This window comes from Dendrobates tinctorius, unplaced genomic scaffold (assembly GCF_039654945.1).
Source record: "Dendrobates tinctorius isolate UK_male_01 unplaced genomic scaffold, ASM3965494v1 ptg000143l, whole genome shotgun sequence".
Lineage (NCBI taxonomy): Eukaryota > Metazoa > Chordata > Amphibia > Anura > Dendrobatidae > Dendrobates > Dendrobates tinctorius.
Window position 1 is genome coordinate 37,830,378 of NW_027361810.1, and position 25,495 is coordinate 37,855,872.

The following is a 25,495-nucleotide window of genomic DNA, read 5'->3' on the forward strand; positions in this document are numbered from 1 at the left end:
TCTCAAACACCCCGCGGTGCACCACATGTCTCACTCCCTGAGGCAGGTGGAAGGCGTGCATTCAGGAGCGCGCAATGGCTGTTCTGTGTGCACTGGACCTGGGATGAGGTCACAGGAGGGGGAGGAGTCAGGGGTCACATGATCAGGGGCCTCAGTGTATGCAGGCCCTGCTGTCTGTGCTGGTTGTCATCGTGCTGGATGAAGGCAAGTATACGTGTGGGGTCAGGAGGGGTTTACAGGGTGGATGTAGCAGAGCCGTGTGTGTACGGAGCAGAGCCGTGTGTGTACAAAGTGTACAGAGCGGAGCCGCGTGTGTATGAGGTATACGGAGCGGGGTGTACGGAGCAGAGCTGCGTGTGTACGAGGTGTATGGAGCAGAGTCGCGCGTGTACGGAGCAGAGCCGCGCGTGTACGAGGTGTACGGAGCAGAGCCACATGTGTACAAGGTGTACGGAGCTGGGCCGCGCGTGTACAAGGTGTACGGAGCAGAGCCACACGTGTGCGGAGTAGAGCCGCGTGTGTACGAGGTGTATGGAGTGGACCACGCTTGTACAAGGTGTACGTAGAGGAGCCGCGCGTGTATGAGGTATACGGAGCGGAGCCGTGTGTGTATGAGGTGTATGGAGCAGGGTGTACGGAGAGGAGCCACATGTGTATGGAGCGGGGTGTATGGAGAGGTGCCGTGTGTGTACGGTGCGGAGCCGCAGGTGTACGTAGAGGAGCCGTGTGTGTACGAGGTGTACGGAGAGGAGCCGTGTGTGTACGAGGTGTACGGAGTGGAACCGCGCTTGTACAAGGTGTACGTAGAGGAGCCACGTGTGTACGAGGTGTACGGAGCGGAGCCGTGTGTGTTTGAGGTGTACGGAGCAGGGTGTACGGAGAGGAGCCACGTGTGTACGGAGCAGGGTGTATGGAGATGTGCCGTGTGTGTACGGAGCGGAGCCGCAGGTGTACGTAGAGCCGTGTGTGTACGAGGTGTACGGAGAGGAGCCGTGTGTGTACGAGGTGTACGGAGAGGAGCCGTGTGTGTACGAGGTGTACAGAGCGGAGCCGTGTGTGTACGAGGTGTACGGAGCGGAGCCGTGTGTGTACGAGGTGTACGGAGCGGAGCCGTGTGTGTACGAGGTTTACGGAGCAGAGCCGTGTGTGGACGAGGTGTACGGATCGGAGCAGTGTGTGTACGAGGTGTACGGAGCGGAGCCGTGTGTGTACGGGGTGTACGGAGCGGAGCCGTAGGTGTACGTAGAGGAGCCGTGTGTGTACGAGGTGTACGGAGAGGAGCTGTGTGTGTACGAGGTGTACGGAGCAGAGCCGTGTGTGTACGAGGTGTACGGAGCGGAGCCGTGTGTGGACGAGGTGTATTAAGTTTGAAAGGAATGCGGCCCGCCAGCTCAATTTTTTTATGTGCGGCCCATTTACTCTGCCGAGTTTGATACCCCTGATATATATCATATATTTTTACAGTATATATTGTTGTTACTTATATATAATATATATATATATATTTTGTATACAAATAATACATAGACTATAATGTTTTACATGTCATATTTATTATGCCATATGCGAAAAATAAATACATAGCACACACATACACACATATACTGTATGAAAATAATATAGACACATACACACACATAGTATGCATATACTGTACACACATAGACACATATATACAGTATGCATATTCTGTACACAAAGACACATGTATAGTGTACAGTCGTACACATGTACAGTATGCATATATTATACAGACATACATGCATTATGCATACACTGTGCACACATACACGCATACATTATGCATACACTGCACACACATAAATACATTATGCATACACTGTATATACCTACATACATCATGCATACACTGTATATACATACACACATACATCAGGCATACACTGTATATACATACACACATATATACACATTATGCATACACTGTATGCACACATAGATTATGCATATACTGTACACACATATATACATAATACATACACTGTATACACCTACACACATACATTATGCATATACCGTACACACATACATTATGCATACAATGTACACACCTACACACATACATTATGCATATACCATACACACATACATTATGCATACACTGTACACACATATATACATCATGCATACACTGTGCACACATACACATACATTATGCATATACTGTGCACACATACACACATACATTATGCATATACTGTATATACATACACACATACATCATGCATACACTGTGCACACATACACACATACATTATGCACATACTATGCACACATACATTATGCATACACTGTGCACACATTCACACATACATTATGCATATACTGTATATACATACACACATACATCATGCATACACTGTGCACACATACACGCATACATTATGCATACACTGCACACATATAAATACATTATGCATACACTGTATATACCTACATACATCATGCATACACTGTATATACATACACACATACATCAGGCATACACTGTATATACATACACACATATATATACACATTATGCATACACTGTATGCACACATAGATTATGCATATACTGTACACACATATATACATAATACATACACTGTATACACATAGACACATACATTATGCATACACTTTATACACCTACACACATACATTATGCATATACCGTACACATACATTATGCATACAATGTACACACATATATACATAATGCATACACTGTATACACATAGACACATACATTATGCATACACTTTACACACCTACACACATACATTATGCATATACCATACACACATACATTATGCATACACTGTACACACATATATACATCATGCATACACTGTGCACATATACACACATACATTATGCATATACTGTGAACACATACACACATACATTATGCATATACTGTATATACATACACACATACATCATGCATACACTGTACACACATACACACATACATTATGCATACACTGTGCACACATACACACATACATTATGCATATACTGTATATACATACACACATACATCATGCATACACTGTGCACACATACATACACACATACATTATGCATATGCTGTGCACACATACACACATACTTTATGCATATACTGTAAACACATACACATATACATTATGCATATACTGTATATATATATACATGCATACATTATGCATATACTGTGCACACATACACACATACATTATGCATACACTGTGCACACATACATGCACGTGCAGACATTGATACATACACTAAAGGGTTGGGATCTATATAGAAGTTAGTTTATAACTAGCTGCAAAAATTTTGAAGAGGAGGAAGGCAACCAATATCATCAGGACTGAGTTATCATCCCCCATAAACACGCACACTCGTTGAGCGTCCATGTGTTCTGAATAGGAAGGTGAGTAAGTCACTGTCTGACTACTTTGTTGGAGACACATCTCCCCAGAGATGCTTTTGATAGTAACCCACCTCACTGTTCATGTAGCACCTTAGGCACGCTCCCCTTTATTCCCCCTCATTCATTGCAGCTGCTATAAAGTCCATGTAACTTACCTTCCATTGTATTGGTCAGAATGCTGGCCACACTTAAAGCTCTCTGCCTCATCATCGTGGGATCTTCTAACAGATCCATAGACACCTGATAACAGCTCGATTTCCTTTTCCTGATCTCGGTCTCCGTCGTAGTTCCCTGTAATGAAATTATGAATTATTAACCAAAAAACAAGACGGTTTTCTGTACGTTAGAATTTCTATTCCGCCTCTCCGATTGGTTAATTGTGTAAATATTGATTTTCCAATTTATTTTTATTTAGTACTATTGTCTCTGCATATAATAGAGAATGATCGGTAAAGCATGATTGGTAAAAGTGTAAGGCAGTGAGGTGATAAACTGCAATATATACAGTTGTGGCCAAAAGTATTGACACCCCTGCAATTTTGTCAGATAATACTCTGTTTCTTCCTGAAAATGATTGCAAACACAAATTCTTTGGTATTATTATCTTCATTTAATTTGTCTTAAATGAAAAAACACAAAAGAGAATGAAGCAAAAAGCAAAACATTGATCATTTCACACAAAACTCCAAAAATGGGCCAGACAAAAGTATTGGCACCCTCAGCCTAATACTTGGTTGCACAACCTTTAGCCAAAATAACTGTGACCAACTGCTTCCGGTAACCATCAATGAGTTTATTACAATGCTCTGCTGGAATTTTAGACCATTCTTCTTTGGCAAACTGCTCCAGGTCCCTGATATTTGAAGGGTGCCTTCTCCAAACTGCCATTTTTAGATCTCTCCACAGGTGTTCTATGGGATTCAGGTCTGGACTCATTGCTGGCCACCTTAGAAGTCTCCAGTGCTTTCTCTCAAACCATTTTCTAGTGCTTTTTGAAGTGTGTTTTGGGTCATTGTCCTGCTGGAAGACCCATGACCTCTGAGGGAGACCCTGCTTTCTCACACTGGGCCCTACATTATGCTGCAAAATTTGTTGGTAGTCTTCAGATTTCATAATGCCATGCACACAGTCAAGCAGTCCAGTGCCAGAGGTAGCAAAGCAACCCCAAAACATCAGGGAACCTCCGCCATGTTTGACTGTAGGGACAGTGTTTTTTTCTTTGAATGCCTCTTTTTTTCTCCTGTAAACTCTATGTTGATGCCTTTGCCCAAAATGCTCTACTTTTGTCTCATCTGACCAGAGAACATTCTTCCAAAACGTTTTAGGCTTTTTCAGGTAAGTTTTGGCAAACTCCAGCCTGGCTTTTTTATGTCTCGGGGTAAGAAGTGGGGTCTTCCTGTGTCTCCTACCATACAGTTCCTTTTCATTCAGACGCTGACGGATAGTACAGGTTGACACTGTTGTACCCTCATACTGCAGGGCAGCTTGAACTTGTTTGGATGTTAGTCGAGGTTCTTTATCCAACATCCGCACAATCTTGCGTTGAAATCTCTTGTCAATTTTTCTTTTCCGTCCACATCTAGGGAGGTTAACCACAGTGCCATGGGCTTTAAACTTCTTGATGACACTGACACTGCGCACGGTAGATACAGGAACATTCAGGTCTTTGGAGATGGACTTGTAGCCTTGAGATTGCTCATGCTTCCTCACAATTTGATTTCTCAAGTCCTCAGACAGTTCTTTGGTCTTCTTTCTTTTCTCCATGCTCAATGTGGTACACACAAGGACACAGGACAGAGGTTGAGTCAACTTTAATCCATGTCAACTGGATGCAAGTGTGATTTAGTTATTGCCAACACCTGTTAGGTGCCACAGGTAAGTTACAGGTGCTGTTAATTACACAAATTAGAGAAGCATCACATGATTTTTCGAACAGTGCCAATACTTTTGTCCACCCTCTTTGTTATGTTTGGTGTGGAATTTTATCCAATTTGGCTTTAGGACAATTCTTTTTGTGTTTTTTCATTTAAGATGAATTAAATGAAGATAATAATACCAAAGAATTTGTGTTTGCAATCATTTTTAGGAAGAAACTGAGTATTATCTGACAAAATTGCAGGGGTGTCAATACTTTCGGCCACAACTGTACACACCAATATGTATATATCTTCAAAACGGTGAAGGATTCTCATGCTGCACAGTTTGTATGTTAAAAAAGTGTATCTATCACAAGATTTTGCTATACAAAGTACATGCAATAGTAAACAGATCTCTTAGATCTGATGGGGCTGGTGTACTTACTTTGAGGAAAAAAAATCATGTTAGAATGTCGGGGCAATCTTCAAATTAAAATGAGTCCTCACTTTATTAATAATGAATTCTCCAAAAGAAAGATACTGCCTATCTGATATGTATTTTCATAGTGTCTACACCAGCTTCATCGGGTCTCAGATAACTCTTTAATAATGTATGCCATTTGTATTCTGAAATCAGATGACAGATCCGCTTTCGAATGCTTTATGAAATGTAAAAGATAAGCAACACCAAAAAAAAAAAAAAAGTTTAAAGGATGTCATTATGCCACCAATAAAGCAGCATTCTGTCAATTAAAAGGCAAGTGCAGGGCATGACTACATAAAACACATAGTGACAATGGATATTTGCAGGTTCTATCAGTTAGTTGTAGTCAATTTACCTATTTTAGATTAATGAATTATATTTTCACCATTTAAAGTAGAAAAACGTACTTTTTAGAACAATATCCTGTTCCTCTGTTGTTCCTCCTGGAAATGCACCCATCCCTCCAACATCTGAGTATTACTATTTCCCTTATAAGAGGGGTTTGTCCCTATGCACTCTGCCAGCATCAGCCATCAATGGACACTGCCACGGTGTAAGGACACAGGCTTTTGACATGAGGAATTTATATATTAAGGTCATTTATAATTTCCAGGAAAAACAACAAAGGAAAACACACTATAGTTCTAAGAAAAATAAATTTCAGAATTGTTATTTCATGGAGAATTCAAGTATTTCAAAATCAGATATGTCAGAAGTGGTGACAGGTTCTACTTCAACACAATGGTGGTTGAAAAAAGGCATCCATCTTTAAATGCCCACAGACAACCCCTTTTAATATAAAATCAGCAATATCAGCTGCTGATATCCAGGAAAAAAAAGTCCAGCTGTAGTTTAAAATAAGCAGCTGTCAATATAACAAAACTAATATATGTTGCAGTTTTTGGATGGGCTCATGGAATTCCTTTTTAATAGTCCAATATATATATTTGCAGCTGTCGAACAGCCCAAAACATACAGCCTCGGGGACTCACATATATTATTTGAGCATGCTCAAGATGTTCAAATAACACCCGAGCATGATCAGATAACATAATATCAGAGCACATAAATATGAGGGGCAACATCCCTGAATCACGATGACTGCAAATTGAGATTCTGGTTTGGCTTTTATCCGAAGTCATATTGCAAAGCTCGTTAAAAAGAGTCAATATTGACTCTTAGGATCGCTGCTTCCAATAGGTGGCGCTGGAGTTCTGGTCCTCTTCCTCTCTGAAGAGACAATTTACATATTTAATTATCCAGAGGAGCATGCATGGCTTTTAAGTCTCCTCCCTCCGACATGCCAGACTTGGTTCTTCACTCTCCACAAGGGGAACGTTACCCCTTAGACCCCAGTCCAGAGCTTCTCACTCAGCCAAATCAGATCTCACACTTTGCACTCATGAGGGGCAACACCCCAAAACACCGTGTCTGCAAATTGAGATTCTGGTTTGGCTTTTACCCTAAGTCATATTGCAATGATTATGCAGCCATTCTGACATGGATTCTTAAAGTAAGTACACTAGCCCCCTAGGGTCTAATAGATCTCTTTAATTATGCATATAGTTTGCATTGTGAAATCTGGTGTCAGATCTGCTATAAATCCTGCACTTGCCATTGATGACCATGAGGTATGAGATCTGGATATTTCCCATTACACAACGTGAGACATGACAGCAGCTAGTTTAGTCTAAAATGAAGCAGCTGCTCAGCAACGATAAAGTAAAAATGAGCAATTAGCTACAACCATAGAAAATTACCCTTTGATTTTCCCCTTAGGGGACTTTCTCCACACACTCATAATATGTAATCATATTGTAAAACCTTAATAAAAGTTGTGTATAAGTATAATTTTACTATGCAGGTTGTCACTTGGGTATACGGCAACTATGTCATAAAATGGAATTAAAGCCCATTTTTTTCCTCTTATTGATGCCTAAAAAGGGATCATTTTTAGAATTTATTTAACAGATTAGTTAGCTACTAAGCACTCATTTTTCTGACATCTACATTACTGTGCAAAAGTCTTAGGCAGGTGTGGAAAAAATGCTGCAAACTAAAAATGCTTTGAAAAATAGGGGTGTTCTTTAATAGTTTATTTTTTAGCAAGTAGCAAAATATAAAGTGAATGAACAAAAGAGAAATCTAAATTAAATCAATTTTTAGTGTGACTGACCACCCTTTGCCTTCATAGTAGCATCAGTTTTTCTACGTACACTTGCACAAAGTCAGGGATTTTATGGGATTAGATTCTGATTAATGAGTAACCAATTATACCAAACAGGTATAACAATGATCATTTTTATATATAGGTTGAAATACAAAAAAAAAAGAACTGAAACAGAAATAGCTGTATAGGATGTTTAAAACTGGGTGAGCAGCAACCATATTCTGCTACAATGGAGAGGTTGTTGAAGACAGTTTCATGTCACAGGGCTTTTACCATGGCAAGACTGAGAATAGCACCAAGACACAAGGTAGTTATACTGCATCAGCCAGGTCTCTCCCAGGCAAAAATTTTAAAATGTTTCATTTACCATGATTATGAGTCCCAAATTTACAGCCAATGTCTTTTAGAACGCTATTAACCATAAAGAAGAATAAAGAAGTCCTGGAAGTAAAAATATGGCCTCAAAGAGCCGAGATCAACATCATCGGGTCTGTCTGGGATTAAAAGAAGAGACAGAAGGATTTGCAGAAGCGACATCCACAGAAGATCTGTGGTTCGTTCTCCAAATTGTTTGGAGCAACATTCCTGCTGAATTCCTTCAAAACCTCTGAGGGTGTAGCAGTAAGAATTGATATTGTTTTGAAGGCAAAAGGTGATCCCACCAAATATTGATTTGATTTAGATTTCTCTTTTATTCATTCCTTCTGCATTTTGTTAATTGATAAAAATAAATTATTAACACTTTTAATTTTGAAAGCATTCTTACTTTCTAGCGTATTTTCCATATCTGCTTAAAACTTTTGCAAAGTTCTATATGTTTCCCAAATTCAAGGTAAACATGCATGCTCAGAAAAGTTAAGCATGCATATTTATTTCAGGGGGAAGGTAAAAAGTTGCTGCTATATACTTCTAGCAGTGACTTTTCAAAAATGTCAACAAAGGATCACACATGTTAAAAACCAACATGCTCTGTTTTGGTTTCTCATCATTACCCATCATTTGCCGTCGTGGCTCCCATTCACATTAAATCATCAGCCGATCCCACCAAACTCAGTGGCAGGTCTAGATCAGCTGGGTTCCCACTTGCCTAAATTCTGCAATATTACCAATTACTTTATGTGTGGTGGGAGTAAAATCTGTGGACTTTCCACAAGAAATCTCTCAATACACAAGGAGGGAATGTTGTAGATTTTAATGATCACTGCTCACCTTTCAAACTGCATGTAATTGGGGTGAAAACATCCAATTCACCTGCTTTTATGTTATTTTTCGTTAGAAAGTTTGCGAAAATTCTCTAGGTGTAGGGAGTCTTAGGCTAAGTGCACACGTAACAGAAAATTTCTGCTGGAAAACCTGACACCCTTCCCAGAAACCGCGCGTTTTTTTCTGCACGTTTTACCGCGATTTTTGCGCAGTTTTTATGCGTTTTTTTCCGCACGTTTTCTAAACGTATAGAAATAATTAGAAATGCGGACAAATCCGCGAAATTAATGAGCATGCTGCGTTTTTTACCGCGATGCGGTTTTTTCGCGGTAAAAAACGCATCAATGTGCACAAAAAGTGGAAAATGAATGGGAAGCTTATTTTTTGCGGTTTTATTGGAAAATCCGCTGTAAAAACCGCGAAAAAAACACTACGTGTGAACACAGCCTTACAGTCAACAGTCAAGTATACAAAAATTTGTCTCACTTACACCCCAATATCCAACCCATTAACAAAGACTTGGAAGGTGACAAGGGACATCAGTTCTGGTTTGGCTTGAGTTCCTTGTAATGTTTCGAGGCTTTTTAAGGTGTCAAACCTTGGCTCATACAATAGTTACCTGCAGGTGATACTAGAGACACAGGGCCATTTTTGAAGTGGAAACTACATCAAACGTAGACTATGTGAAAAGGATTGTGACATCCTCTATCACTAACGCCAGGTCACGATGTCCGGAGATAGCCCTTCTCATGCGTAGACATAGTAGACAAATCTCAACTTTTAGTATAGATGGTTTTGGTTCCTCTTTATATACTTGAAAAAAGCTAAAAAAAAATAATGCTATAGTAAAAACTACGAGCAAAAAGAGCGCAAATAGGATTTTACCTGAGAATATCAATTATTGAAATAAAGGATATGCTAACCTGATAAGGTTGTGTGGCACCACAACCATGAATACACATTAAAACAGCTGCCGAACATCCATCGGTCTTCCGACCAGGAAAGAGGAAAATTAAAGGAGACAAATGTGGTTTATCCGCTCTGCTGGTAGGCTTTTGAATGACTTTGAAATGTGTTGACTAAAGCACCTAAAAAATAATCCTTTATTATACTTCCACTTGGATCTTCATTGCCTACCAGCAGCACGGATAAATCATATTTGGCTCCTTTTTTTTTGTTACAAAAATAATGCTAACAGCTAAAGCAGATTTAACAATTTGATATTAATGGAAACCTGGCAAAATATATGTTTTTAAGTATATTGAAGATGATTCGGTAAAGTTGACATGGATATCATGCTTAATATCAAATCAATATGCTGTGAACTCTTACAGGAGTAAATATTTAATGGATCAGTTGGATCTCATGGGTTAGGCATCTTAAAACTCTTTATATACTTTGAGTTGTACAGAGCTTTAATATGGCACCTGCAGACTTTTATGGGACCCTACTGTACTGCCCTATGCCTTTGATTTCATATGGAGGCATACATATATTTTTTTCTAAAGGATTCCAAAAAGCAATGCTTATATAAAAGAATGCCTCCATAAGAGACTATACAGAGCACTGGATGAAGGCACATGGAATGCGGATGATATAGGCGGCAGAGCTCCCTCATCACCTGATCTGCTTCCTTATCTCTTTCCACATTGTCGGCTCTCCTATTGACCGTCATAACTTAAATATCATAAGGAGAGCGGACAGTGAATACAGATTCCTAGAGATCTTAACAGATGTCCGGTGAACGTGAATAGAGCATGCACAAGGAGGTCATGACTAGGGTATTGAAAAGTCCCTCCGGCATGAATAAATAACAACATAATGCTGAGTGATGATTTAATATATATACGGCAACAGCAGCCTTTATTAAATACAACAAGTATATGAAAAAAATAAAACATCATTAATTTCCTGGGGAGATCCTGCATGGCCTACCAATACTGGCTAACATCGAACACAATAATCTCCAGTCGCACCACTCAAACTCAGGGTTGACAAACCATCATGGTACTGCCCGAATAACAATTTCCTGTTCCCTGGAAGCTGCTGCAGCAGGAATAAACCACACAAAATACTGAGGGGTCACCTCAGGAGGGATCCTGACTCTATTATTCCAAGGCTATCCCTGACCTACTCAACTACAAAATGTGCTGGCACAAACACTTGTGCCAGAGAGACCCGACACACCTTAACCACCTTCTCCACACCTTCCCTTAGATCTAAGGACCAGAGGTTCAATGGCAGCTGATTCAAATGTACCCCATCCTTTCTGAGGAAATCCGGATCCACAACCTCCAGTTCTCCGTGTCTCACAACTAGGCCGCTATTCAGTACAATAAAACAAAACACTGTCCTGTTCACATGCCCCTGAACGTGGCATGTGATCTTATCCACCGAATGTGTGTAGCACCAGAGGAGATGGACTGACATCTATGACCATATCAGAATGACCTTTGAAAATAATGACTGAATGCAAAGCAAGTCAAATTAAATATTTCAAATCAAATCCCTGGATGACCTGATTCCGGGATCATTACTCCAATGTGTAAAACCAGAACATCCAGGGGCCAATCCAATCTAGAATAATAATGCAAATGGATAATAACTCCCCCCATAACAACTCCCAAATTCCAATCCAATGTACTCTCACCTTGTTCCTGCCAAGTCCCAGTAATCTACCCTTAGATCATGGGTCCACTCTTCTAGCTCCCCAGTATACAAACAAGTGACCCAAATTCCAAATTAAGAATATATCTGGATCTGCAGAAGGGGGAGGAAACAATTAGAACATAAAACATGACTAACAGCTCTAATACTAATTAACTTCTCACATATGCAGATGAACATGAGATTTATATCTACTCCACTCCCAACGGCCAATCTGGTTGAACAGTTTCAATTAAACTCCATGTTGCTGCTTCTGTAGCAGCCCTGATTCTAAAAGAGTGGGACGCAAACTCTGTATAATTCAACCCTAACCTACCTACTATTTTACAAAAGACTGCAATAAATTGAAATTTAGAGAGGGCCATACCGTCCTCATGATTCAAAAAGGCACCATGCACCACTTTGGACCTACGAGCCATGTATGATCCAACGCTTTGAACCAGACACATCATGAAACCATGTACCCTGAATAAGACCACTTGTTTCCCTTTTCTGGACTGATCAGTTTTTGAACGATGTAGGGTGCCACACGATTCTCTAAACACAACACATTCCTGCAATTGAAGCTGTCTTGGGATACCAATGTAAGCCTGACTAATTCGCTGATCCTGAAGGCGCCAAAAAAGCAAGAGAGAAAGCTGCACCAAATAAGAATTCCTCAAACTCATTCAAACAGACCATTTTTAAACTACTAATAAATCTTCCTAAAAAAGCAAAAGAAATCGACCTCCTGTTATCTTGAATTATGAAAAATCTTTTGTAACCCTTTAAAGTCCGCTGAACCATAAAAAACTTTGAAACATTAGTAATACTTAGCATTCTAAACCAAAACTACAAACCTCCCATCTTTTTATATACCCCAGAACTAGACACTTGTTGTGAGAAACAATCCCTAATAAAGTATGGAAGCAGCGGCAAAAAATCACCACTCATTCCATGACTACCCAACCCGTTACAAAAACCTAACTATTCTCTCGAAACTGAGTCATAAGCGGTCCTGGTGGCTTTCAGTACCAATTGTAACATTAACTCTCAAGCTATCTGAAGGCCAGGCTCCATCAATGATCTGGGCAGGGGTTGGCACAGTGCTCTGCGCCTGAAGCCAGTGAACGTAATCAATCTCTCTGAAAGCGAACATGAAATAGAGCAACCCATTGGCAAACAGCAATCCACATAAAATCTGTAGTTGAAAGCAATTCAAATGTACTGGTAAAAGGCAAAAGGTGACTTCAATGTCCGTTTTAGCCATGAAAGCCCCGTGCCCGCATCTCCATAACAATCTACTGCCTTATCAAATGAAACATGTGATACAGTGCATACATCATCGCTGATCCCATCATTTACTGAATGACATGCAGGGTAAATTATGTACAGTATCAAGGTTATTTGGGTGAAAAACGGCGCATCCAACACAAAAGGTATCTTAAAACCAAACCTATAACCGTCCTCTAACAATTGTGATGCCAATCTATCCAGATAAACCCTTAGAAACGGCAGCATTGCCTTGTTTCTTACAGGTGTCAACCCCTTTCTGGTTAACGTCATCGAAACTTCCCTTTGATTTATTGAAATATTTTGTTTGGACATGGTTCCTGCCGAAAAAAGGACACACATGTTTAAGGCAACAGCTTTTGCCCTGCGAACCCCCATTCCCTGAATGAAAAGGCTGTGGAGCAGAATGGGCCATGACCATAAGGTGCATCCATAATTCAACATCCTTATGGTCCCATCGTAAACCTGGGCTTTTGCTGCAGAAACTGTGCATCATAAATGAAGCCAGGAGGTGCCACCAAAAATCCTATAAGCTTCACCTTTAGAGTCCATATAGCAAAATAAAGGCAAACAATTCTGAGGGGCCTTTTCCCTGATCACACTGGCTAAAATAGCAAAGATTGTAGCCAGTTTGAAAATATATACAGTATTAACTGAAACTGCCATTTTTCTTCCTCATCTTTCTTACTTTCATTGGGTTTTACTTTACCAGTTTAAATTTCGCCAAGGGGAGTAAGGAAAACATTTCCATATACTCGTCCTTCTAAATGTTTTCCCTAGTTTCCTGTTTTACATGAACCACCAAAGGGCCATCAAAACAGACATATACCTCTTTATGAGCAGCATCATATAACCTAATCCCATGGTCTGCAGACCCCATGGAGGCAACCATCCAAGAAAACGCTGATCCAGTAGCTAACGTACAAGGAACTGACGTATCCGAAAGTAACATACTAGGAACCAAAGCCTGGAAGGTGGATGCTTCCTTACCTCTGCTTCCGACCCAAATCACTAACTGGGTTAACCTGACCTACCGGCTTTGGGGAAAAATGGGACATCACAACCCTAAACCAGCCAAAAATTGCCCCCCCAAATCATCAAAACCTTGTACTCTAACCAAATTCCTTCTAAACCACGCACATTAGACATGTTAGGGGAGGTGACATACCAACGCAATCATACAAATGGGTTCTCACAGGGCTAACTCTGGGTGGAAGTGGAACAGCCTTCAAACAGGTATGGGGGCATCGTATTTCACCTTCCCTGTCGCTATCTTCTTGGTTGTCATCATCCTCCTCAGATGACAAAGGGTTAATCTGTTCAGAAACCGTCAAGGGGCCAATATATTCACTGACTCCCACTCTGGCATGGAAATGGTTGTTGCCGTTTTCCAACGGTGCCTCCCTGCAGTCTAGGGTTTGATCTGAAGAGAAGTGGCCGATGAAGATGATGACTGTATGAGGGGCTCTCCCCATGCCCTGGCATAAATCTGAGCGCCAACATTGAACCCTCCAGCCCTTGGCTGCAGCCTCTTCACCATTGCTTCCTAGCACCGAGTCATGTAATCACCCGGTGCTGGGAGACTGACCTTGATGACGCCACGCAATGAGAAGCAGAGGACAGAAGCCCCGCCTCTCTCTTGCATTCGCGCTGATGCCTGGACTCCCTGTACTAAATTCCCACTGTGGAATGGCTTACTCGGTCTGGGGTGGGCGCTGCCTGGGGTGGCAATGGGTTCTTCATCCTTCTAGATCATCAGGGGACCTCTGGGCTCAGGCGTTCTGGATGGTGATGGCACTTTGTACTCCCAACACAGAGTTCAGCTGCTCCTGCAGCCATTCACAGCCGTTTCTCATTCACTTCTTTCAATGACCTGGTGCAAGGGTCCTAGATGTTTCCTGGTCCTGTATCCTAAATGGCAGCCAAGCCCCCATGATCCCTTTCTTCTTATAAGGTACCATAAGATACCCCACCCCTTATAACTGAATTAACCAATCCTGGCCCAAACCCACCCCATGTGACCTGATCTCTGACCCACATCCTCTAACTGACCCCTTTTGGTGTACATGCAAAACTAGCAGTTATCCTTACTTAGCCTCCTACTTTGAAACCCTTGTCATGTCCGGGCCTACTCTAGCTGTGCCCGTTCCGGCCCTATCTTAATGATTGGCCAGCTCTCTATTCCAAATACATTTTGACATATTTTATAAGAAACTACAAGATGTACAAAATATCCATTGCTTTAGGGAAAACATAAGACATCTTTATAATTCTTGAAAAGGTATATTTTGGCCAATGTTTTGCACAAAAATATCAATAGTGAGCGCAATATCTCCATTCTGAAATACGAAGAATGCGTGCAAAGATGAGCAAATCTGATAATGATCACCTAATATGAAAACACACAAAGATATCTCATTGTTCCATTCAGTGATGCTAGTGTTACATAGTAGTATCTCAGAGACTGAACATGAGAATTAATAATAATTGCTCATAAGATATCTTCTATAATATTTGCCCATCTTTGGACACTCATTATCAGTGATGAAAGCGGCTTGGGGATGATCAGCCAGCAGACAAAAGCTCTGTTCACACTAGCATGAATCTGGCATGACTCTTATGAATGAAAGCCGTGACACTATTGTGAAAAGAAAAGAGCCAAGACACACAATTAATAGCCGAAGCGGGAAATAATGGAAAAGGAAACGGAAAGTATTTGTGGGGATATCAACTATATGCATAGTCATCAAACTGTGTGAGTATCATTCAAAGTTTCTTAGAAAATAGGCTTTAATATGAAAACGTGTAAATAAAATTTCCCGTAATTCCTTAAATCAAATACATTGAGGAGATAACTATGTTTGAATGACTATTTCTTACTACTGCCAACAATATATTATCTGTTATGAATGGGTCACCGAGGTGGATAGCAGGCCAGGCTAAGCCACAGAAAACCAGAGCGGTTGGTAACTAAGCGGATGCAGACCCATGATCCTGTCCACACAACTAGCAGTAGCCGTGGAGCGTACCTACGATGATCCTAGACGCCTCGGCACAGCCGGAAAGCTAACTAAGCCTAAAGCAAGAAAGGGTAAATCTAAACTGCCCCGGAGCAGACCCCAAAGGAATAGATAGCCCCCAAACATATATTGTCGGTGAGACAAGATGAAAACACAGCAAGCTGACTACGGATCTTATATGCCTGAACCTCTCCTGGAAAGGGTGAGTAGATTCTAATTTATTCTTCCTACAATAACCCGGATAAGACCCTATTGCGCTTTTTGTTCTTTTAGTTTGATTGCAAAGAAGAAAACACAAACACAGGCAGAAAAATAGACTGAGCAAACGATGGGGCCCAAACTGACAGGACAGGACAGGAAAGGAAAGACACTGTCTGCAATCACGCAAAAAACCCTGCAAAAAGTCCAACACGTCTGATGCACAAAACACTGAAGTCGCACGACTTCGCCCCCACTATATCAGCACTCTGCTATATTCTGAAAGCAAAGCAAAAAGAGACCACTATAAAAGGGGACAAACCAAACTGGCACAAGCAGCAACATATGGGCGGTGATTCAGAACAGCCCCAGCCGGAGCTAGCTGACCAGCACAAAGCAAACATAAACAAAACCAGATCAAATTCAAACAGAATAGCAAATGAACCACTTAGCTCAGGAGGCACAGGAAGAAATTCACCAGCAGGGATAGAGGGAGTCAGCTGTCTTAAATCCCAATCATAAACCCCAGATCTCCAATCATCTTGCTCATTGGAGTTGGTAATGTATGAGGAAAAATCCGACATAGTAGGAATAACTGAGACATGGTTAGACGACAGCTATGACTGGGCGGCTAACTTGCAAGGATATGATTTGCTTAGGAGGGATCGTAAAAAAAGGAAAGGGGGTGGAGTCTGTCTATATATAAAGTCCACTTTAAAGCCCACACTAAGAGAAGATATACAAGAGGGAAATGAAGAGGTGGAGTCTCTATGGGTGGAGATACAAGGAGGGAAAAGTAATAAAATCCTCATAGGGGTTTGTTATAAGCCACCAAATATAAGAGAAACCACTGAAAATGTATTATTGAAACAAATAGACAAAGCAGCAAATCACAATGAGGTGATTATTATGGGGGACTTCAACTACCCCGACATAGACTGGGAAACTGAAACCTGCGTATCTCAGAAAGGAAACCAATTTCTGTCAGTGACCAAGGATAATTATCTGTCACAACTTGTGCAGGGCACAACTAGAGGGACAGCCCTTCTGGACTTAATTGTAAGCAACAAGCCAGATAGAATAACAGAAGTGCGAGTCGATGGGCACCTAGCGAACAGTGACCACAATATAATACAATTCCACTTGTCCTTCAGTAAGGTGCCCTGGAAGGGGGTTACAAAAACGCTGAATTTCAGGAAAGCAAAGTTTGATCAGCTTAGAGAGGACCTTCGCCAAATTGATTGGGACAATGTCCTCAAAAATAGGAGCACAGAAAATAAATGGGAAATATTTAAATCAGTTTTACACACCCACTGCGAGCTAGCCATACCGTACAGAAATAAAAGGGCTAGGAACAGGAGAACACCAATGTGGCTAAATAAGGATGTAAAAAGGGCAATAAATAACAAGAACAAGGCATTTAAGAAGCTAAAACAAGAAGGCAATGAAGAAATATTAAAAAGTTATAGAGAAAAAAATAAAATGTGTAAAAAACAAATACATTTAGCAAAAGTGGAAACTGAGAGACTCATTGCTAAGGAAAGTAAAACAAACCCCAAACTATTCTTTAATTATATAAACCGTAAAATGATTAAAATTGATGGTGTCGGCCCTTTAAAGAACAATGAGGGTGAAATCATAGAGAGCGATGTGGGAAAAGCAAATGTTTTAAATACTTTTTTCTCAACAGTGTTCACACAGGAAAAGACTCTATAGAAACAGGGTCTGTTCCTTTTGATTGGCGGCAAGCAAATGTGGTACCAATATTCAAAAAGGGGTGTAAAAGGGAACCTGGAAGCTATAGGCCGGTAAGCTTAACATCTGTTGTGGGTAAAATTTTTGAAGGGTTTCTAAGGGATACCATTATGGAATATCTCAATGTTAATAAATGTATAACTCCATATCAACATGGATTTATGAAGGATCGCTCCTGTCAAACTAACCTGATCAGCTTCTATGAGGATGTAAGCTCTCAAATGGACAAAGGAGAATCATTGGATGTCATTTATCTCGACTTCTCTAAAGCATTTGACACTGTCCCACATAAAAGATTGGTAAGTAAGATGAGAAAGCTTGGGCTAGGGGAAAATGTGTGTAGATGGGTAGGTAGCTGGCTTAGTGATAGAAAACAAAGAGTGGTTATTAATGGCGCATACTCAGATTGGGCCAGGGTTACTAGTGGGGTACCACAGGATTCTGTATTGGGCCCCCTGTATTTAATATATTTATTAATGATCTAGTGGATGGCTTACACAGTAAAATATCAGTATTTGCAGATGATACAAAACTATGTAAGGTAGTTAACACAAAGGAGGACAGTTTGCAACTACAGACAGATTTGAGTAAATTGGAGAATTGGGCTGAAAAATGGCAAATGAGGTTTAACACAGATAAGTGTAAGGTTATGCACATGGGAAGGAGAAACAGATGCTATAATTACTTACTAAATGGGAAACTGCTGGGGAAATCAGACATGGAAAAAGACTTAGGCATCTTAGTCAATAAGAAGCTAAATTGGAGTGCCCAGTGTCAGGCAGCTGCCACCAAAGCAAATAGGGTCATGGGATGCATTAGAAGAGGTCTGGGGACACGAGATGAAAACATAATTCTCCCTCTGTACAAATCACTCGTCAGACCACACTTGGAGTATTGTGTGCAATTTTGGACGCCGGTGCTCAAGAAAGACATTACTGAACTTGAAAGGGTTCAAAGGCGGGCTACTAAAATGATAAATGGAGTTGGTTCACTAAAATACCCAGAAAGGTTATCAAAATTAGGTCTATTTACTCTAGAAAAGAGAAGACTTAGGGGAGACCTAATATATATGTACAAGAATATCAGAGGGCAATACAGAGATCTCTCCAATGAACTGTTTGTACCAAGGACTGTGACAAGAACAAGGGGGCATTCTCTTCGTTTGGAGGAAAGACAATTTCTGCACCAGCATAGAAGAGGGCTCTTCACAGTAAGAGCAGTGAGGCTCTGGAATTCTCTTCCTGAGGAAGTGGTGATGGCCAACTCACTGAATGAATTTAAGAAAGGAATGGATCCTTTTCTTGTAACAGTATAGAAGTTTACGAATAACAGAATATTATAGGTAGATGGTTGACCCAGCTTAGGGGAAGGAATTTTTTTTCCTATGGAGAAAATTGGCTTCTACTCTGTGGGTTTTTTGCCTTCCCCAGGATCAACAATGCAGAACGGCTGCACTAAAAATAGGCTGAACTAGATGGACATAAGGTCTTCCTTTAGCCTTCAAAACTATGTTACTATGTTATTATCAGGTGGCAAGCCTCTGTCAATCAGATCAGCTCCACATCCTCCAGTAACCACCAGAAGGAGCCCAGAAAGAGAATTCACAACAATTATCATCTGTTCCCTGGAATCAGCCGTCAGCTATGATTTCTAGGGATGGGACAGACTTAACTCAATTGACATTAAAAAAAAGCCAAAGTAAGAAAAAAAAAACACTACAACTCTGAAACAACTAGATCCAGAATTGTTGCTAGATCCAGATGAGAAGATAAAAGATTTGTGGTATTAAGGCACCACTATGCCTAGACTAGTTAAATCGTCCTTACATTGTCATCAGAAGTTGGTTTATCTATTATCACCTCTGGCAGGAGTAATCCAACAGGCGATGTCGTAACAGATGGACCACCAAGCAGAGAGACCACTCCGTTGCAGTCCACGGTGCTGTGCATCTTGCCGTTGGCTGGGAGAATTGGCATGATCTTCGACGTCTTGCTAGTCTGGCTAATGTTACTGTTCCGCCTTTCCACATGTCTGTGCGGTACAAACAAGGAGCCTCTCCTGCTTTCATTGTCTTCAAAGGTGCTGTGTTCGTCATCGGCAAAATCGTTTTCTGAGCCCATGTCTTTTGCACGGTTTCTAAAGCTGAACAGGCTGGCTCTACTGTTGCGTCTTGGAGAAAACAGAGATCCGCGAATGCTCAGCAGTGACTGTAACGAAAAAGAAAGGGAAAAACAGAAATATGTGTTAGTTTTTAGTTTTTTTTTTCTTACACAAAAATAAATACAAGGAAAGGAGTACTATCAGTCTTTCCTCTACCTTCCTTCTAATGGATCCACATCTGTGTCTAGCTCTAAAACAATCAAAAATAGCATGTGCAATGTCAGCCTTTAAGGTTTGTCAAATCTTTTATTTTTTGTCTTTTATTTATATCAGGTCAAGTCATACCCTCCATCAGTCTTTGAGCCTCTTCTTCTAGATGAAATGGAAATGTGACCACTGCAGCAAAAAAGGCAAATACAATTCTGGGATGTATTAACAGAAGCATACAGTCTAGATCACGTGAAGTCATTATCCCCCTCTACTCCTCTCTGGTCAGACCTCATCTGGAATACTGTGTCCAGTTTTGGGTGCCACATTTTAAAAAAAGACATCAACAAACTGAAGCAAGTTCAGAGAAGAGCGACCAGAATGGTGACCGGTCTGCAAACCATGTCCGATGAAGAACGGTTACAGGATTTGGGAATGTTTAGTTTGCAAAAAATAAGACTCGATGTAAATACTTAGGTCCCAAAAAAAATGAGAAAGGTATTCAATGAGTGATACCTTTATTGGCTAACCAGAGAAATAATATTTGCCAATAAAGGTATCACTCATTGAATACCTTTCTCATTTTTTTGGGGACCTAAGTATTTACATCAATTTTTCTGGCTAACACGGTACTACAATATTATTTTGTATTGTACATCAAAAAAGAAGACTGAGAGGAGACTTAATAGCTGTCTACAAATATCTCTACGGCTGTCACATTATAGAAGAATCATCTTTATTCTCATTTGCACAAGGAAAGACTAATATAGTTATAAAAGCAGGTAACATTTTAAAACTATACCTGATGGGGCGAGGAAAACTTGTTTTCATAAGTCAAACGATTGCCTTCAATGGAGAAACGGAAACCTTTTCTCTTAATACTGGTTTCAGATTCAGACTTTGGGAACTTTTCATCATCACCTTTCTCTTCGTCTCCCCCACGCTTCTTCTGTCTTATTTTGTTTTTCCGATCTTTGGCGCTTTTGGTACTCAGCTTGGAAACTTCTGATGAACTTTCTGAAAGGGGCCCAAAGCCGCCGTCTTCACTATACTCTCTCGATAAATTTAGGGCTGCTACTGCTGCGGCCTGATAGACGCAAACGATAGAATGTTATGACAGTATACACTGCGCTAGGATGTTAATCGTACAGTGTATGTAACGTTGTCCGAAATAATACTTGATTTGTGAAATATAACAATTATTAGAATTTTATAAGGTGCATTTTATCTTCATTGTTTTGTCCCCATGGTTTTCATTATAGTACAAGCAATGGCACTCTCAATGCAAAACAAATTAGTTGTTTGGGAACTTGGCACATTATCTTATTACCATATGAAATGTACAGCTGGATATACATCGTGTACCTGAGCTTCTTCTTGTTGCTTTTTAAGCTGTTCCAACATTTGCTGAAATTCAGCTTCCTTCTGTTCGGTTTCTTCTAGAGTTGCCTGGTTCTGCTCTTCATAAGCCATGGCAACAACGGCTAAGATCAAGTTGACTAGATAGAAGGAGCCCAAGAAGATCACCAATACGAAGAAGATCATGTAGGTTTTCCCAGCAGCTCGTAGGGTCTGAAATAGAAAGTTTATAGTTATTTACTATTAAATTTTCAAGTTACTCCCAACTTATAGCACTAAAGAGGTTGTCCATTTCCTACATAGTTTTAGCTATATTTTTAAAACTGTTTTAAAGGTCTATCGATGGTAAGAAGGTCTCAAGGAGTCCACTGCTGGATTCCTAAGTGATCACATATAATTTGTTAGGGATGTTCGCAGTAAGTGTGTAAGTGCTATACATTAACCCAATAGTGGAAATTATGCATTGGCCGGTCTATGGCCTGTCCATGTATTGCACACCAGGTCCTCCAAAGTGAGAGACGCTCTTTGTTCTTGCCAGTAATTGTAGCTACTTCTGATACTGAGGTGTTTGAACTTATAAACCAGAAACCCCTATTAAGAATTTTTTGTGTAGCTCAATAGGGACCATGGAAATCACTCAATTCTGTACACTTTATATTATTTTTTAAGTACAAAAAAAAATATTATTGACTATAGTTATAGTAGGAAGTGGAACCTTTTTACTAGAGATGAGAGAAAGAAATTAGAGGACCCTGGTCCAGCAGCCACAGAGTCTGGCGACCCACCTCTTATTTTTGTATCCTCTTTCGATTAGCCACCATGGCACAACGTTGTGCGTGCGTTACGCCACATTGATGACGTCACGCTATGCTGGCTTATCAAAAGAGCAGCTGGGCATGGGGTCAAGTAGGAGGCAATTTGCAGGGCCCCTGTCAATCTTCCACGGACTACTGATGTGGCTGTTGGACTAGGATCTGCAAATCGATTGGCTCATTTATACTGTATAGTGCTAGTTGGAAAGGTACAAATTGGTCTGTCTAAAAAATGGTGCCTTGTGGAAAAACCAATAGGCCAAAATCTGAATACCAAATAATTTTTTGAGCTCACCTAAAATCTCCCATCATATTATAATCAGTTGTTTTTAGATAATTCTTTTCTTGAGTTTATGATCAGTTCTGTTATTATACAGTGTAATACGCAAGTGTGTACGGTATGGGGGATGCCGTGGCATGGCACTGTGCTTGGTAGGTGGAGATTTTACATTGATTCATATGAACTTCAAGTTATGGTTCCTATAAAAAACAAAACACTTTTAACAGCAAAATACTCACCAGTTGATATAAGTTTTCCCAGTAGTCTTGTGTCATCAGCCGAAATAAGGATAAGAAAGCCCAGCTGAACGTGTCAAAACTAGTATAGCCGTAGTTAGGGTTTCTTCCAATTTTAATGCACACGTATCCTTCTGGGCACTGACTAAATGCATCAATTAAAAAAGCAAATCCATATGTAAGTATACAAGGAACAGCCAAGAAAAAAATATGGTAATATTATCAGAATTAAGAGTCACCACAATCATGCAACAATATGTATTCTGCGCGTTCATGATTTCTGGGAAATTTGATTCATGCCGTAGAGTCATAAAATGAAAATTACACATTTATAGGATTCCTATTGTATTTTGTATTTGTCACAGATGCAGTTTCATAGTTTTAAGGTTGAAAGACGACACAGGTCCATCGAGTTCAGCACATATGCAAAAACCCCGTGAGACAGATGCCAATTGCCCCATATTAGGAGTATAGGTTGACATTACAACTGAATCTAAAACATCAGAATAATGGCCACGGTGAACTTTGATACGAGTGCCATGAACTTGTACAGCAACTCAATGACCAAAAGATAGCAATGGCAGGCACCCCATAATTTGCATTCCACCAAAAATTCTTAGATCACCTTAGTGACTATTCATTGTACATTATATTACGTATATAAGAGACTTTACATTATTATATTGGAATTTCACACTCCTCCATGGGCTCAGTGCCTGGTTACAAGCCTTGGAGGCAATCCAGGACTTCTGATTAAGGGCGAATTGTGGGTCAGCAGTGGTGCGGCTGGTAACACCAACCCCAAAGGGTAATATTGAAGGGATTATCCGGCCTTAGGCTACAGTTCTGCAGTCACTTTATGCAACTGCAGACTTGTGAATCCTTACATTGCATGTACTTCACCCAGTGCAGAGTTTCCAGTGCCACCTCTGGGAGCGGGCGGTCATTTGACTGCAAGTATGTGATTTTCACACTTCTGTTGACATTCAGACTAGACTTGTCTGGTCTCAATACATGGAGCAAAGTCGTGCACGTCCAGTCAGCACATGATCACATATATACAAATAGCATGCTTGTGGTCACGCTGCTGCTCCTGGAGCCGAGACCGGAGCGCTGTGAAAATTCACAAGTCTGCAGTGATCAGCTGCAGCGGTGATGCTAACTGTCGTTGCATCACAGATGCAGACAAAACAAGACCCAAGTAGTGGCACAGAGGAGGGTGAGTACCTCTCCTGCTTGTTATTTTAGGTATTTGAAAGTGTTTAAGTTTCATTTTCCTGAAAGTAGAAAACCCCATAAAGGATTTTTCTTGAGTTGGAAACATTTTAAAATCATTAATTAAGCACACCCATTATTTGTTTTTATGGGTGTTAGCCGGAAGTCACTTTTACAATACAAGACTACTTAGCCTTGTTCTGACACTTCATAGGTTTACATTATAAATGCCACTTCTGGGTCACACATAAACCCTAGTGTGCTCTGCCGAATCAGAAGAGCTGTCACATGACTCAGAACAGGAGCGGAAAGGAGCTGGATACCGGAGAAGACGGCGATCGGTGAGTATATTAATACATTAACACTGCAATAATAAATACATAGGTTTAGAAATGAAAAATAACGGGGGTGTTTCTTTTTTAACTTCAGTGCAATCGCAAGGATTTTCAAGGATGGTTATTGCAATATTTCATGACTCAACAGTAAAAATTATAGCAAAACCAAGTCTTACCCTGCATCTGAAGAGTTGCCACAGAGCAAAAAGTCCCTAAAACCTTCCAACCTGTATAAGTGAGCTGCAGAAACAGAAAAAGTGCAGAGGAGAAATGTAATTACTGTAATTCCATTGTGCTCAGTAAATTTGCACTTTATAGTGTAATTCCCAGCTGATTATTACTATCTACCCTGATTATTTTAAGATCAGGGGTCGAATCCATCCTAAGAATGAAGGGCCACAGTGGTGATTTAAAGAAGCACTCCTCCTCCCATCGAAGTTTGTACCCATTTAATATACTGCAATCAACATATTATACAACAATGTGTACTTACAATTTTACAATTGCTCATTTTGCCTTTTTACCCAGTTAATTCTTCTCTCTTCTCTGCTCTATTTAAAAACAGGGTCTCTTTTCCCTGAATTAATCATTTCATTCTTAAACTGATGACCCAGCTGTTCCTCCTCCTCCTATCAGGGACTTTTGCAGTGACTCATGACTCATGCACGAAAAATTGATCTCCTATTTCTACATAGAGCTTAGAAGTAATCAGCTAGTCAGTTTTAACCATGTGATGTCATAGACCTAATGGAAAAGAGAAGAATTAGCTGGGTAGAAAGGCAAAATGAGCAATTGTAAGTACACAGTGCTGTATAATATGATGAGTAAAAGGATAAAAATTTGGATAGGAGGAGTGTTTGCTTAACATTGGGTTGTCGCCAAAGTTTCTCCTGCACAGTTGG

At 40.4% G+C, this 25,495-nt stretch overlaps 1 protein-coding gene across 2 annotated transcripts in view; it reads right to left on the reverse strand.

The window, feature by feature from the left end:
- LOC141049376 (sodium channel protein type 2 subunit alpha-like) overlaps positions 1-25,495 on the reverse strand; it is a 334,599-nt gene that overhangs the window by 90,362 nt on the left and 218,742 nt on the right. For both annotated transcript variants that reach the window (XM_073545791.1, XM_073545790.1), the window contains 6 exons: positions 24,770-24,833; positions 23,047-23,188; positions 21,722-21,928; positions 21,159-21,443; positions 19,909-20,256; positions 3,580-3,715 (listed from right to left, as the gene is read on the reverse strand). In XM_073545791.1, coding sequence (XP_073401892.1) covers positions 3,580-3,715; positions 19,909-20,256; positions 21,159-21,443; positions 21,722-21,928; positions 23,047-23,188; positions 24,770-24,833 — 1,182 coding nt within the window. The remainder of the gene's footprint in view (positions 1-3,579; positions 3,716-19,908; positions 20,257-21,158; positions 21,444-21,721; positions 21,929-23,046; positions 23,189-24,769; positions 24,834-25,495) is intronic.